This window comes from the organism of the source record quoted next, unplaced genomic scaffold, assembly GCF_019419815.1.
Source record: "Pyrus x bretschneideri cultivar Hongxiangsu unplaced genomic scaffold, Pyrus_bretschneideri_v1 Contig126, whole genome shotgun sequence".
Lineage (NCBI taxonomy): Eukaryota > Viridiplantae > Streptophyta > Magnoliopsida > Rosales > Rosaceae > Pyrus > Pyrus x bretschneideri.
This window is the reverse complement of record NW_025999420.1, coordinates 7,443-21,247: the sequence shown is the minus strand read 5'-3', so window position 1 is coordinate 21,247 and position 13,805 is coordinate 7,443. Positions and strand designations below refer to the sequence as shown.

General features: G+C 37.1%; 1 protein-coding gene across 4 annotated transcripts; it reads right to left on the bottom strand.

Moving 5' to 3' along the window:
- Positions 1–2,796: 2,796 nt before the first annotated feature.
- On the bottom strand, positions 2,797–13,533 carry LOC103960797 (BAG-associated GRAM protein 1). Of its 4 annotated transcripts, none has more exons than XM_009373280.3 (18): positions 13,132–13,533; positions 11,788–11,835; positions 11,564–11,661; positions 11,330–11,405; positions 10,816–10,944; positions 10,661–10,707; positions 10,134–10,263; positions 9,889–10,005; positions 7,721–7,750; positions 7,522–7,621; positions 5,332–5,438; positions 4,779–4,916; positions 4,592–4,696; positions 4,006–4,152; positions 3,704–3,757; positions 3,414–3,477; positions 3,136–3,197; positions 2,797–3,048 (listed from the first exon to the last, which is right to left on the bottom strand). In XM_009373280.3, exons 1-18 carry the CDS (start codon positions 13,321–13,323, stop codon positions 2,926–2,928), a joined length of 1,767 nt encoding a protein of 588 aa, XP_009371555.1. In that variant the 5' UTR covers positions 13,324–13,533; the 3' UTR covers positions 2,797–2,925. The 4 variants fall into 4 exon arrangements, with proteins under 4 accessions (XP_009371555.1, XP_009371556.1, XP_009371557.1 ...); XM_009373281.3 differs by having other exon boundaries at positions 10,134–10,257; XM_009373282.3 differs by having other exon boundaries at positions 11,788–11,829.
- Between the last annotated feature and the right edge of the window lie 272 nt (positions 13,534–13,805).

Below are 13,805 nucleotides of genomic sequence, written 5' to 3'. Positions count from 1 at the left end.
AAAACTGTTTTGACGGAGATGAGACAAAGGCGGAGATGAGAACGATGAGCGGTAATGGGAGTCTGGGAGAGATCAAATAGTTTTTAGGGTTTTTAATTTTATAAATATTAAAACAAACGATTAAATGTGTAACATCCCACATCGTCCAGGGGAGTGATCCTTAAATGTATATTCTCATCCCTACCTAGCATGAGGTCTTTTGGGAGCTCACTGGCTTCGAGTTTCGTAGGAACTCCGCAGTTAAGCGAGAAGGGGGTTAGAGCAATCCTATGATGGGTGACCCACTAGGAAGTTGCTCGTGAGTTCCCAAAAACAAAACCGTGAGAGAATAGTAAGCCCAAAGCGGACAATATCGTGGTAGGTGGTAGAGCGGGCCCGGGAAGTGATCCGCCTCGAGCCGGGATGTGACAATTGGTATCTGAGCCTAACCCTGGCCGCGTGTGTGCCGACAAGGACATCGGGCCCCTAAGGGGGGTGGATTGTAACATCCCCACATCGCCCAGGGGAGTGATCCTTAAATGTATATTCTCATCCCTACCTAGCACGAGGCCTTTTGGGAGCTCACTGGCTTCGGGTTCCGTAGAAACTCCGAAGTTAAGCGAGAAAGGGGCTAGAGCAATCCCATGATGGGTGACTCACTGGGAAGTTGCTCGTGAGTTCCCAAAAACAAAATCGTGAGGGAATGGTAAGCCCAAAGCGGACAATATCGTGCTACGGTGGTGGAGCGGGCCCCGGAAGTGATCCTCCCCGGACCGGGATGTGACAAATGGGTACCCGTTTTTAACCGCTGATAATACCTATAATCACCCATTTATATTTCACGGGTAAACGATTACCCATAACCATAATCGTTAATTTTAAATGGACGGGTAACTATGGTTACCTATACGCGCGGGTAATTTGCCGATCCAGTGTGGTTGCTCAATGCTCATCAGCATTATTACTTGCTGGTGGCATCTTATTAGAATTGTGATGGTGGCATCTAATGTATCAAATATATTTAATATATTAATATATGAATATTGTTTTGTATCAAAAGAAATGAAAATAGCTTTGTGAATTGTGATGGTGGCTTCTAATTACAATGCATATGTACTTCAAAATACCGATTCTTATAAATTTAAAAGAAACAATCTATAATGGTGGCAAGTTGGAATTGTTAATATTGAAATTTGAAATGTTTATTATTTAAAAAATAAAAAATAAAACCGAACCTAACTGTGAAAACCGAATCGAATAGTAATTTCGGTTTGGTTTCCAATTTCGATCAAAAACCAAACCGAATGAAACCAAACCTATCCCTAAAACTCACACCACAAAATATAATTGGAGGAAAAGTTGCACATATTTACTATTTTTCTTTTCTTTTTTTCGTTATTGATGAACAGTGACTAGAAGTGTTTCAAGACCAATGGCTGTGACCGGTGACAATTTTGCACACTTGCACCGATGCCACGTGGGTTGTGCACGAGAGCAAAAATGTAAATGTATTTATGTGCAACTGGTCGCACAATGTATGATGAACGGTTAGGATGTGGAGTCGTTAGATACTATTTGTGTTTAATTTTAAATAAAAAAAGTCAAATAATTTATGAACGAACAATACACGATAAATAGCTAAGATGTGAAGATCTTAAAGTGGATCCGGATGGGATCCAATTCTAAGAGCACTTCCACCGGGGGTGGGATAGGCTGGCACACAACCAAAAAAATGGCCCGGCACCTAGGGAAGTCTCTCCAGCCCATGGGATTGCCTGGCACCCAGCCCAAGCTGGTCTCCAGGCCAGCCCAAAATTGACATACCTTGGGACCGGCTCGTATGACGCCATGCTAACGTCAGGGATGGAAGGAGCCACAGAGGGAGAAGGCAAATGGCCTGAAAGTGATGGCTCGAGTTCGACGGAAAATCTAAAAAAAGTGCACCGACAACATGTTTGGATCAACATAAAGGTTTCCAACACGATTTATATGTTAGAAACCATAAGAATAGGATTGAGAACTTACCCAGGTGAAATGCAAGAGATTTCACCAAGATTGGACCTTGAACTCGTCGGAGTTGTCCTTTTTCCTTTGTCAAAATCACATGCAAGGAATTAAGCCCTCAAATTAACCACAAAAATTGCAACACAACAGGATTTAAAGTTCAAGAACACAATACAGTGATAGAAACATCACCTGGGTTAGAGATTGAGAGCTCAAGCTCTCGGCTTCAATGGTAGGACCTTGCACCATGCACTGATGCCACATGCAAGGCCATGGTTGGGTTCCTTGAGCTCCAGAGATTACAAAAATAATATTTAGGGTTTGATTTATTGAAGGTTTTGAAGAGGAAGGAGAAGGAGAGCTCACAGGAATGAGCTGGAAAAGAGAGAGAGGGAGAGAACTGGTTGGGGATGTAGAGGGAGAGTACAGCGGATTCTAGTGGAAAGGTTCCTGACTTATCTCTTTTTTTTTAATAAAATTATTATTTTATAATAAATAATAATAATAATTTAATAAAATTGACTAGGCTATTTTTTTTTAGAGATGGAGATGCTCTTGCTCTATTACTGTTCATTGGGGTCTATCACTGTTCATTGAGTAGATAATTGCGCTGGGTGCTGGCACAAAGTATTTAAGGATGGAATTGCTCTAATGTAAAGGCCCACAAATTGTGGATTAATCCGAAGGTAATGGATGTGGTTGGTAATTTTCTGAAAAGTTGGTACTTTAAGTGTGATATAAAATGTCAAAATTATAAAAATGAACAAAACAAAAGGAAGCACATAGCAGTAGCCACACTGGAACTCTGGAACATACAAGACAAACCTATTTATTTGTGTATAACAAGATGTAACTAAAGCTCTCATTCGGCTCGACTCAACATACACATTTTTGTCTCTTTTGAGGTAAACTACATACAGACAGACATACATTACATATAAATTAACTACCATCTCGAGTTACCGAGGGGGAAGACGTGGGTTTGTCAGTCTCACCATTTGAACTACTCGACCCGATGATATATGAACGGGCAATATCCAACATCAGATCAATCTCTCTCTTGTACTGCAATGAATGACTACAATTATTACTGACCATTCAATTCTTGAGGCAACGCGCGCAACTAAAACGACAAGAAAACATGGTACAAACCTCGTTAATCGCCCCTGCCCTTATTTTGGATTGCATCACACACCATTTCTTGAAATGTACACCTGTAACAAGTTGCAAAACCCATAACCACTTTCTTCAAAACATTCCAAAATAAAACAACACATATCAGCCTAGCGTTCATGTGTTTCATGCGCCAGCTCCACTACGTCAGGAGCAACAACATAACTATCTCACTATACAAGTAATTAGCAATAACGCATAATAACACTGCTGTCTAATGAGGGCAAAGAGGATACGAGACGTATTTAAAACCTTACCTACTTTTATGTCTATATTAGATGAGTTCTCATCTATACTGTCCAAGCTCCACCTAACATGGACCTGATACAGTGATTCAACGTTGGCAAACATTTAGATAAAGATAACAACAAAAAAAAAATTGCTAATCGGTATTAAGTCTCATGTTAATAATGCAATAAGCTGACTTTAAATGAATGACAGGAATAACAATCTGAGTCTTCCAAAAGTATTACACATGCACCATATCATCCCAGAAAAAAATAAAAGATACTGAACCTCAAAATAAAATCATCAAGGTATTGGATACCTCAAAATAAGACCCGAATGGAACATCATGAGCCTGTTGCACCGTCTCAAACACCTTAAACAAGGAACAAACTCCGAAAAATTAAGAAATGAAAATATTTAAACTGAGAGCAAAAGAGCTTCAGAACAACAAAAGGAAATTTGAAAGAAACCAGAATGAAAAAGCTGAAAGCATGAGAAAGGCCTGATGATACAGCAATAATGTTACTATATAAATACGAAGAATGTTACTATCTTTATATTATGAACATGGAACACTGGAAACAACATAATCGAAGCAGACGAAGAAAGAATTCGTCGCACCAGTGTTATCTTGTCTGGTGATAGAACAGCATGCTGCCATTCTGTCATGGCTGTATCTGGAGGGCACATAGGACTGTTACAAATGCACCTAAATGTTATTTCTCTGACTTGACCATCATACTCCTCTGCAGGATGCCACTGTCCAATCTGCAAATGTCAAAACAGACGAAATTTCAGACTTTTGACTTTCAATAGGAAACCTTTCATTAAGAGAGAAAAATAAAAGTACAAAGAACGATGAGTAATATGTGCATCTTAGGAAATAAAAATACATCAATATTTTATCACGGTGTTCATTCAACAAATGAGACTTGAAATTCGTACGGCAAAAGCCACTAGTCTCATCGATTGAAAAAACTACACTACCATCAAATATCCCACATTAACGATCAACAAAAGATGTAGATAGATAGCAACTCTCCTTGAACAACATTTTGCCAACCACAAACCCAATCATAATCCCAGGCCGAGCAAACCATCAGAATCAATATTGGGATTGGTAAAGATTGTAACCAAGGCCCCACAAATACATGCATGAAATTCTGAATTACAAAGCTTGCACTGCTTAAAATTAGAAGGTACTTACAACAAGATTAGTGTCTTTTCGTTCTGAACGATACTCACGCAAATAATTTGAATCATCACTCAACAATAAATTGAAGAACTTTTCAGCTGTGCATGGGAAAACATCCTGGAAGAAGAAATGTTTGTTAATAAATAATAACTGATTAAAATAACTAATCTCTTGGCAGACAAAAGAGAACGATGCATACAGTATATATGCTGGTTACAGCTTCCTCCTTGATAAAAGCTTGAAGCTTTCCAGTTTTGGGGATGATATCTTCAGGAATCTTAGCCTGACTTCCTTTTACAGAACTGCTATGCGCACGCAGTGCTGACTCTGCCTTTTCCTATACAACAGAAAAAACAAATTTCTTCATCCAACCATTCAAGCAAAGCAGGGAAAAAGACCAGTAAATTAACGCATAATAAATAAATAAATAAATAAGAGATAGAAATTCACATTTACTACAAAAATAACATATGAAAATATCAGAGTTGTATTACTGCTAAAAATCATCCAGATATATGTTGAAAGAATGCATGTGTAAACATGGTCTTATAAACACTAAAGCCACTGAAATTGATCTTGTTAACAACTTAACACTAAAGCCACATAATTCCAGTCGCCCCATCAATGGTGCTTCTATTGCACTATATAAAAAGAGCATGATTAAATATCCACATCCAACTTATACAACACCAACATAATCATAATCATCGCTAATATAAAATATCATAACTTATGAAAAACATGCTATCAACCTTCTTCTCAGCTTCTAGCATTGTATGGTAATTCTTTTCTACACGCAGTAGACCTCTAAACACGTGGTTCCTGTTCCAAAATGATGCAAATTTATATCTGACTCTACCTGAAAATGGCACATTAACAGATAAATTCATTGTAATGGTGCTTCTCAACAGTATAAATACTCATATAGCAAAAAAGAATAGAAAGAATAAAGAACATAAAGACCATAATCCATATGAAATAACATGTCAACAAAATGCTAGTGTGCAAGACATTAACCAACAAAAGAATGTCCACTAGTTAAAACAGATGGCATTTACCAACTGTCATGTCATTGAGTGAAAGTTAAATTATTCATTTGGCCCCTGATACTAGTCAATTTGCCCCCTCAAACTGATATACCGTCATTCACAGTTTGTCCCACTTTGCCCTATAAAAAGCTAAACGAAGTCAGATTGAAAAGCAAAAAACTGATTGACCAAAAAAGCAAAAAACTGAAGAAAAAAAATAGGTCCCTAAAGACTATAACCCCGACCACCCACTCCACCTTCTGGCCGCAATTTCTCTCTCTTTCTTCACCCGTCTCCCCCACCCGCTGTCAAATGCAATCACCCAAGCTAACCCAAACCCCCAATCCCTCTCCTTGACATCCACCACCACCACCTGTCCAATCCCCCCTGTCGACCATTGGAACTGCAATCAATTCAAATCTTACCCGCCCACGCACCAACTCTCCACCCTGACCCCAAACCCCACCCACCCGGCACCCCCCAGACAATCAATCCCAAATCTGATCTGCCAACCCACAAATTCTGCAACCTGCAAGCCATGGCCTAACCACCCAACTCCTTCGGTTTTCCACTCAGAGGCCAGACCCGGTTGTCAAAATTACCAAGAGAATGAGGAAGGTAAGGTAAACAAAAAGAAATGGAGAGATGTGGGCCCACCATGCCATGTGGCAACTACCAATTAGCAACATCAACAACAGTGTCCAATGACCAAAATACTCGGCCAAAGCTGCCTCATACGCCAACTTAACAGAGATTGAATGGAATCGACTGAAAGAGGGCATAGTGTGACAAAAATGTAGCAGAGGATAAGTTAAACTAAAACATGTATCTGACATTTCGTACTTCCAGAGTTAGGGCCAAGCTGCCTCATACGCCAACTTAACAGGGATTGAATGGAATAGACCGAAAGAGGGCATATTGAATGGAATAGACCGAAAGAGGGCATAGTGTGACAAAAATGTAGCAGAGGATAAGTTAAAATAAAACAAGTATCCGACATTTTGTACTTCCAGATTTAGAACAGGAGATTGATGATTATAATGTAGCCTGTACACTTGGCCTCTGTTTGATGGGAAAGTTCAAACACTTGACACAGAAGGGGTGTTTTCTTTCATTTCAAGTTCTAATCATAAAGTTCAAGCAATTTTGTTAATACAGAGTGAAAATTCATTGTTTGCCCGGACCAAGGGAGAGTTACATTTAATCTAACAAAGAAAACAAAAGGCAAAGCAGAATTAAAAGGACAAAAAATGATTGAAAGAGTAAATTATAAATTCCACTAACTATCAATAGTAACAAAAGGGAACACCAACAGACAGCTATTAGTACATTTACTTTGTAGAAGGGACACCAAACCAAATTCTTGTGAATCAATCTGATCATACATGCAAGTACAAACAAAAATATATCCAGGACAAACACCAAAGGGAGAAAATAGGGGAAAAAAGAAGACCAAAAATAAAAGACACTGCAAAGCTTACATGCAATCAAGAAACTGGAAGAGGCACTTTTACAGAAGCTTCATGCAACTCAGGTCAAATGATTACATCTTATGCATATGATTCAATATTTATAGAAAGCTGAAATGAGAAATATTAAAGATTAGGAACAAAATTCACAATTTAGCGACGACCTATAAATCAAAGCACTGTCCTCACATCTGCATTCTGAACAAGTACATTTCCAAAGTTCTAAGCCCAACTTAATAGGACCAATTAGTGGGAAACAAGAAAAAAAGAGAGAAAGGAAATGAAATGCAAAACTGAAGCTCCTCACCCTGTTTTTTTGCAAAGAACTCCATATTTTATTTTGGTAAAAACAATGCACCACTCAGTCTATCGAATGATAGAAACAAAGAAAAAAAGAGAAGTTCTGTCTAAAGTAAAAACAGAGCATTTAGAACCGATCACTGACCATCAGGACTCCCCAAAGGAGGTACACCATGCCCACCAGCACCCATGCGCAGTATAATTGTTATAGCAGGATTAATGAATGCATGCTGACTCCTCCGAATCTTCATGAACCCAAAAATATCCAGTGATTAAGCATTGAAAATACATCAACAATGGGGCCTTAGAGAGAGAGAGAGAGAGAGAGAGAGAGAGAGAGAGACCTCATCAATATCACCAAACGGTATGATAACCTGTCAAAAAGTAAATAAAAACAGACGATATTAAAGAAACGATTCTACTTGACATAGATGGTAACAATCAATAACATATAGAAACAAAACTAACACCAACTAAACAACAAATCAATCAAATGACATGCATCTTTATCTTTTCAAGACTAAGAATCAAGAAATATAAATAAATAAGTAGTCTATAATAGAAGCATTACATAGTTATTTGGGACTTTTAGGTCATGTCCCTGAAAGTTATTTTTGCGAAGAAAAAAAAAAAAAAAAAAAAAACCCAACACATTACATAGTAGAGAAAACTGGAAAAAAAAACACAGCTATGCTACTGATTTTTTTAAACAACTCCAAAATATTAAATCACGAGTCAAGGTGGGTCAAAAGGGAGGGACGGAAAGGGAGATGGAATTTGCGGTGTGGGGGTTGGTGGGATGATCCACGTGGCATCATATGCTTACACGTGCGCCAAGTGAGCACACAAACATAACTTTTTAAGGAATTCAAACAGAAGGACAACATTAATGTACTTTAGTGACTTCAAGGATGACATTGACCGATCTTCAACTACAGGGACCAAAATGATGAGGGATCCCACTTTCAGGGACCATTTATGATAAAAAAAATACCCATGCACAATCTTTGACAAGTCATTATTTACTTTACATTTTCATATTAGAAAAATGTATCTACAATAGATGCAGCGTCTGGCCAATAAAGCAATATAATTCACTACTCCAATCAATATAATTGTTTGTATCACAAATACTTAATCTTATCTTTACTTCATCAAAAGTTTTACACCGTGCCCTTGCAAATGCAAACCCTCTGAACCAGATGTTCTGTGTCCATAAATGTTGTATATTAGATTAAAAAAATAAAAGGTTAAAGGACCCTATATTCATCCAAGTGAAAATTAAGTCCCTAAATTATTTTTTCAGAAAATTAAGTTCTTAAACTCATAAGAATCTGCCTATATCGCCCCGACTACAGGTTCGAAGCTATTCTATCCTATTTTTTGTCAATTTAAGTCACGTGACTTGCACATGACACACTTAAGAGGGTAATGCTGTCATTCTCTCGACCATCAGACCTTAACGCTGCATATAGGTTGTGAATCTAATAGCTAACTTACCCTTCAAAGTTAATTCCATACTCTAATGTTTCAGAAATATAAGTCCTTAAACTATAAATTTGTCAATCTACCCTTCAAAAGGTATCACATGTAGGTCACGTGACTTAAGTTGACGGAAAAATGAATATAATAACTTCAAGTCTTATAGTAGGGATTAAATTGGCAGTTTTTAATGATTTTACGGACTGATTTTTTCGAAAAAAAAAATATTTCAGGACTTAAGTTTCAGTTGGGTGATAATTCAGGGACTAAATCTGCAGAATACTCAACAAATTATGCATCACATAAACATGTTTGTAAAAATGTACAGAGTGTCAAACCACCATGCAATATGTCAAATAGCCACAAACCAAACAGCAAGACATAAACGAAACACATCATTTCATTAATAGGAAGAAACCCAACTGAAAAAACAGGTTTCAGATCTTCCAGCAAGGAATATAACACAAAATCATCAAAATTTCTCTACATATTGACTGAGTGAAAGATTTTTACCCGACACACAAAAATTTTACTGAAACCATCAAAATTGTCAAAATTTCTCAGATATTTCAGGGGCAGGATAGAAAAAAAAAGGCATCCTGTTTTCTGAACCAATCAAGTGTCAGCAGCCTATTTTGAGCTTATCCGTGTGCACCAAAAGAGGCAGTTCTGTATGACTTCATAAACATTTTTTATCGTGCTTCTTGTAACAACTTAAAATGCACCAAAGTTGACAAAATGAGCATAACTTAAAAGAGTAAAAAGAACATTATAGATTAAAAGTTTGACCACCACAACACTGAAAAGATTAATAAGACCTTGTGAATCTAAAGGATATATCTAAGATGGTTATAGAATCCAAATTAGTTTATATAGGAATATGCTCAGCCACTAACGAAAATTAAAGATTATGAGAAATAGGAGAAAACTAGAAATCAGATATACCATCAATATGTTTAAGTTAGTTTCTCCATGATATATAAAAATAATGATTTATGATAAGCTTAAAAGAAGGGAATGATAACCTAACCTTCATTTGCTTAGAAAACACATTAGAGTGGAAGCATATGTGCCACGTAGAGACATACATACGGCCATGATACAAGAATGACCTCTCAAGTGCACATGAATAACTATTCTCCACAACCTGAAACAGATACCAAAATTAATCCTTCAACTGGAACTACCCAAATAATTAAACAATCATGTACAGGTATACTAATAGATATACATCATCAAGAGTGCCACATATAAACACTAGTGCACTCAACCCACCTCATCTGGAAGTAAATTAAATATAGTTTGCAGAGGCCCTGGCTTTTGATGAACCACCGTAGGCCCTTGTCTATCTAAAGGTACCCTTCTTCGAGCATTCGCTCCAGCATAGCCATTCATTGCCCTGCCACTAATTTCATGGTTATTAGTACATCATAAAGAAATATAAATTACAGATAGCAACAATAACATCAGCAATATATTTTAACTCAGGTTCTAGTCTACTGAATCAAGGCATGCATAGAAAGAAAAAAGAAAAAGAGCTGCCGTAGCATAAGAAAATTGTGGTCACATCATGTGCAGTTAAGGGAAAAGTGAAACTGTGAACATGATTGAAATCCAATATGTAGTATCATCTCAAAACAGAAAATCACATGAAACCCAGAGAAATATATTTATTTCCAGGCATGATATAAAAAGAAAAATTATTTGACCATAGAATCCACACAAGAATCTCTAGTGATGACTTCAACTCCTCTCAAGATAAACTGAAAGAAAAGGTTTGGAAAATAGTCCAAAAAGACTACCTTGGAGAGTTAACAGGTAGTTTTATTGTTTTTATATGGAGACACACCTGACAAGCAAAAAACAAGATTTTAATTTATAAGGGATAGTGAGAATACTAATAGCCATACGAAGGATAAAACCAAACCCAAAGGTGATATGCAGAGAAAACAACTACCTGCCCTGATGGGCTATCCAATGTATACCATACTGCACCTGTTTGACCCTCGGTTTCAACTGGAACAGTAACAGAACCCAGAACAGTGCTTTTCCATATTATATCCCAGTCATATATTGTCACATTAATCTGCTAGGCCAGTAGGAAAATAAATTAGTTTAACATACCAATCCTACATAAAAAGATCACTACAAAATCAATATTCTCAGCTTAATCCAAACAAAAGGAAATACAATTTCAGATGCAACGAACATAAAACTGCTGTCAATACATACAAAAAAAATAATAAACACCATTATTTTCCACAAATCGGTGTTCATATAAGCAAGCCTGAAAATATCAATAAAGCCCTCCGAAGGACAAGAGGCATTGGTTAGCTTTTTAATTTAAATGCAGGGCACACAGAAATCGCAGCACCCTTAAAAACATATATTAGAACCAGCTTTCCTGTATATAGCTTATTGGAAAAACAAAGATAAGTATTTTATGTAAGGTAATAAAACATGATGCCTACCTGGACAGGAAGCTCATCAACAGAAAAATTAAACTCCTCTCCCCACATGGGATTTCTTGAACCAGGGACCATTGAACTGCATTAGCAAGAAGAGTACATAAAACATACTCATGAAACATAAGATATGTATATGATTGTGTGTATGTGTGTGTGTGCGCATGTGATTGTGTGTGTCTGTTCTTAACCATCATTAAACAAAAAGTGGCACGGTACAAGAACACAATATCAGGCAACCTGAATCGCTTTTCTGTTCCACAAGTGATCATAGCATAAGGATCCGATGTCCCATTTAAGTTTGCACCAATGAGATTCTTAGCCGCCAACAATTCCAGCTGGAAACCAGTGCACCATCTCATCATAAATGAATAGATAAATAGATATACAAATAAGGTACACGGCTTTTTATATTCAAGTCTTCATCAATTGAAGTACAAACCCCAGAATCAATCATGAAATACCTTGATTAGATATGCAGAACTGTTTTGAAGATCTCCTTTTAACTGGATCTACAAAATAAGTGCAGAACTGCATGTCAAACAAGTTAAAAATTACTCAAGGAAACCGTTATCTTTGAAACTGCATGTCACAAACATAATGGATAAAGACTATACAATTAAGAAAACCAAAATATCATTTTGTTCAGTCATCGCATCAAGATTTACATTTATTACCCTAAAAAACTTCTTGTACTTAATAATTAGCCCTCACATACAATACAGAATCTAAAGGTAGCTGCAACAAGTGTAGGAAGGTAGATGGGGCTAACATTACTTTAGTAAGCTTCTCTTCGTTTTGTTTTTAAATAAGTAGAGCAATTATAAACAAATAGAACTTCTAACGTAGTTATACCAAAAGGGTAATACTAGATTCTTTACACATTTGTCCGCTGACGCAATAACTTACTTCCTATAATCACAGTGAATTTGCATCAAGGACACTGGAAAAGAAAAATGCATATATGATAATAGTAAAATAACAATAACAGCAAAAAATAAAATTTAACCGAGAGAAAAAAAGTGAAATTAAGTTTGTACTTGTTTGATCAAATCAAGCTCAGAATGAGTTTTCACATTCCCTAATGCACTGCATGTTTTGTAACTGAAAACTACTTCGTGTTTGACCTTTTCCATAGGTATCCAAAACCCACAAATGAAGTTTTTCATTCCCAAGGGAAAGGATTATTTCATAAACCTAAACCTTTTCCTGGTGTTAATTTTTATCCGAAAATCAAAATAATGATATGCTTCTTCTATTTGTTTTCCAAAAATAAAATTCTGCTGCAAAACAGGACTCTCTGAAAGGGGCTCGCTACTGCAAGCTCCACTGTACCTTGACAAAGACACTTTTATACCCAACTATTGCAGATAATGTAAAAAGAAAGCTAGATTCCCTTGGTTTCAGTTAACGCCATCAAAGGAGTGGTTGCTGGATTCGTAAATTTGAAGTTGGGAAACGCACAAGGATAGATTAGAAATGACTTTGAGTTGACTTTGTTCGATCACTAGAGTGTCAATAGTTACTACAAACCTCGAATTGTATGCATAAAACTGATTACAACAAAGCTAACCAAATTTCACCAGTGCTATGTCAAAAGAATTACTTGATGGAAACTCGAAATTACCCACGTAAAACGTTAAAACACGAATCAAAACTTGCCTAAAACCCCAATTGACATAATTATAAACAACCAAGGACTAAACCAACCGGACTATCGATGAAAACCCAGAATTCCTCATAGCAGAAAGCATCAAATCAAATCAAATCAATCACATGTATGAACGCTAAAAAGTAGTGAATTCGACCTTGTCTTTGTCATCAATGGCATCCCCAAACGCACCGGAATTATCGGAAAGTGTGCGATCAGCAGAGCCGCCTCCGCTGCCTCTGAATGTGAAAAACCAGTAAGCGAAGATAACGAAGACGGAGGCAGCCACAGTGACCTTGATCTCCCACAAGGACGGGACTAGGAAATCCAACGACACCGTTTCCATCATGGCGTTGGAGTTTTGAATGAATCAGAAATTACAGGGTTTTGAGTAAGAGGTGATTAGGGTTTTCAGGGCTTGGGAAAACTGCCATGCGAGGCGATGACTTGAATTTGTACCAGGCGACCGGCCAGCATTTGAGACCAAAAAAAAAAAAGGGAGAGGGAGTTTTTCCTAGAGAGAGAGGGTACAGAGAGAAGTCAAAGTTGGACCGTTGGGTTGAATTGAATGCGTTTAATTTTATATGTCTCAATCCCATCGATCATCGGAGCTCCCTTGACAAAATACCCTTGTGAACATGTAGTAATAACGGTGCGTTACGTCCTTCTTAGTGGTGAGATTGTAACGGTTTCCGGGGGCGCTTTGGTAAAGACAGCTGAGGTTTGTAAATAACGCCTGCAATATGTCCCCAATTTCATGTCAAATTAAAATTCGTTGAACGCAGTCGATATTTTCATAAAAATGTTTAAAAAGTTATACAAAGATATGAA

Coding starts and splice junctions, on each gene's coding strand:
- LOC103960797 (XM_009373280.3), bottom strand. CDS start 13,323: ATGATGGAAACGGTGTCGTTGGATTTCCTAGTCCCGTCCTTGTGGGAG. Junction 11,406..11,563: donor GGAACAGAAAAGCGATTCAG/GTTGCCTGATAT, acceptor TTGCTAATGCAG/TTCAATGGTCCCTGGTTCAA. Junction 5,439..7,521: donor TCCTTTGGGGAGTCCTGATG/GTCAGTGATCGG, acceptor TGCCATTTTCAG/GTAGAGTCAGATATAAATTT.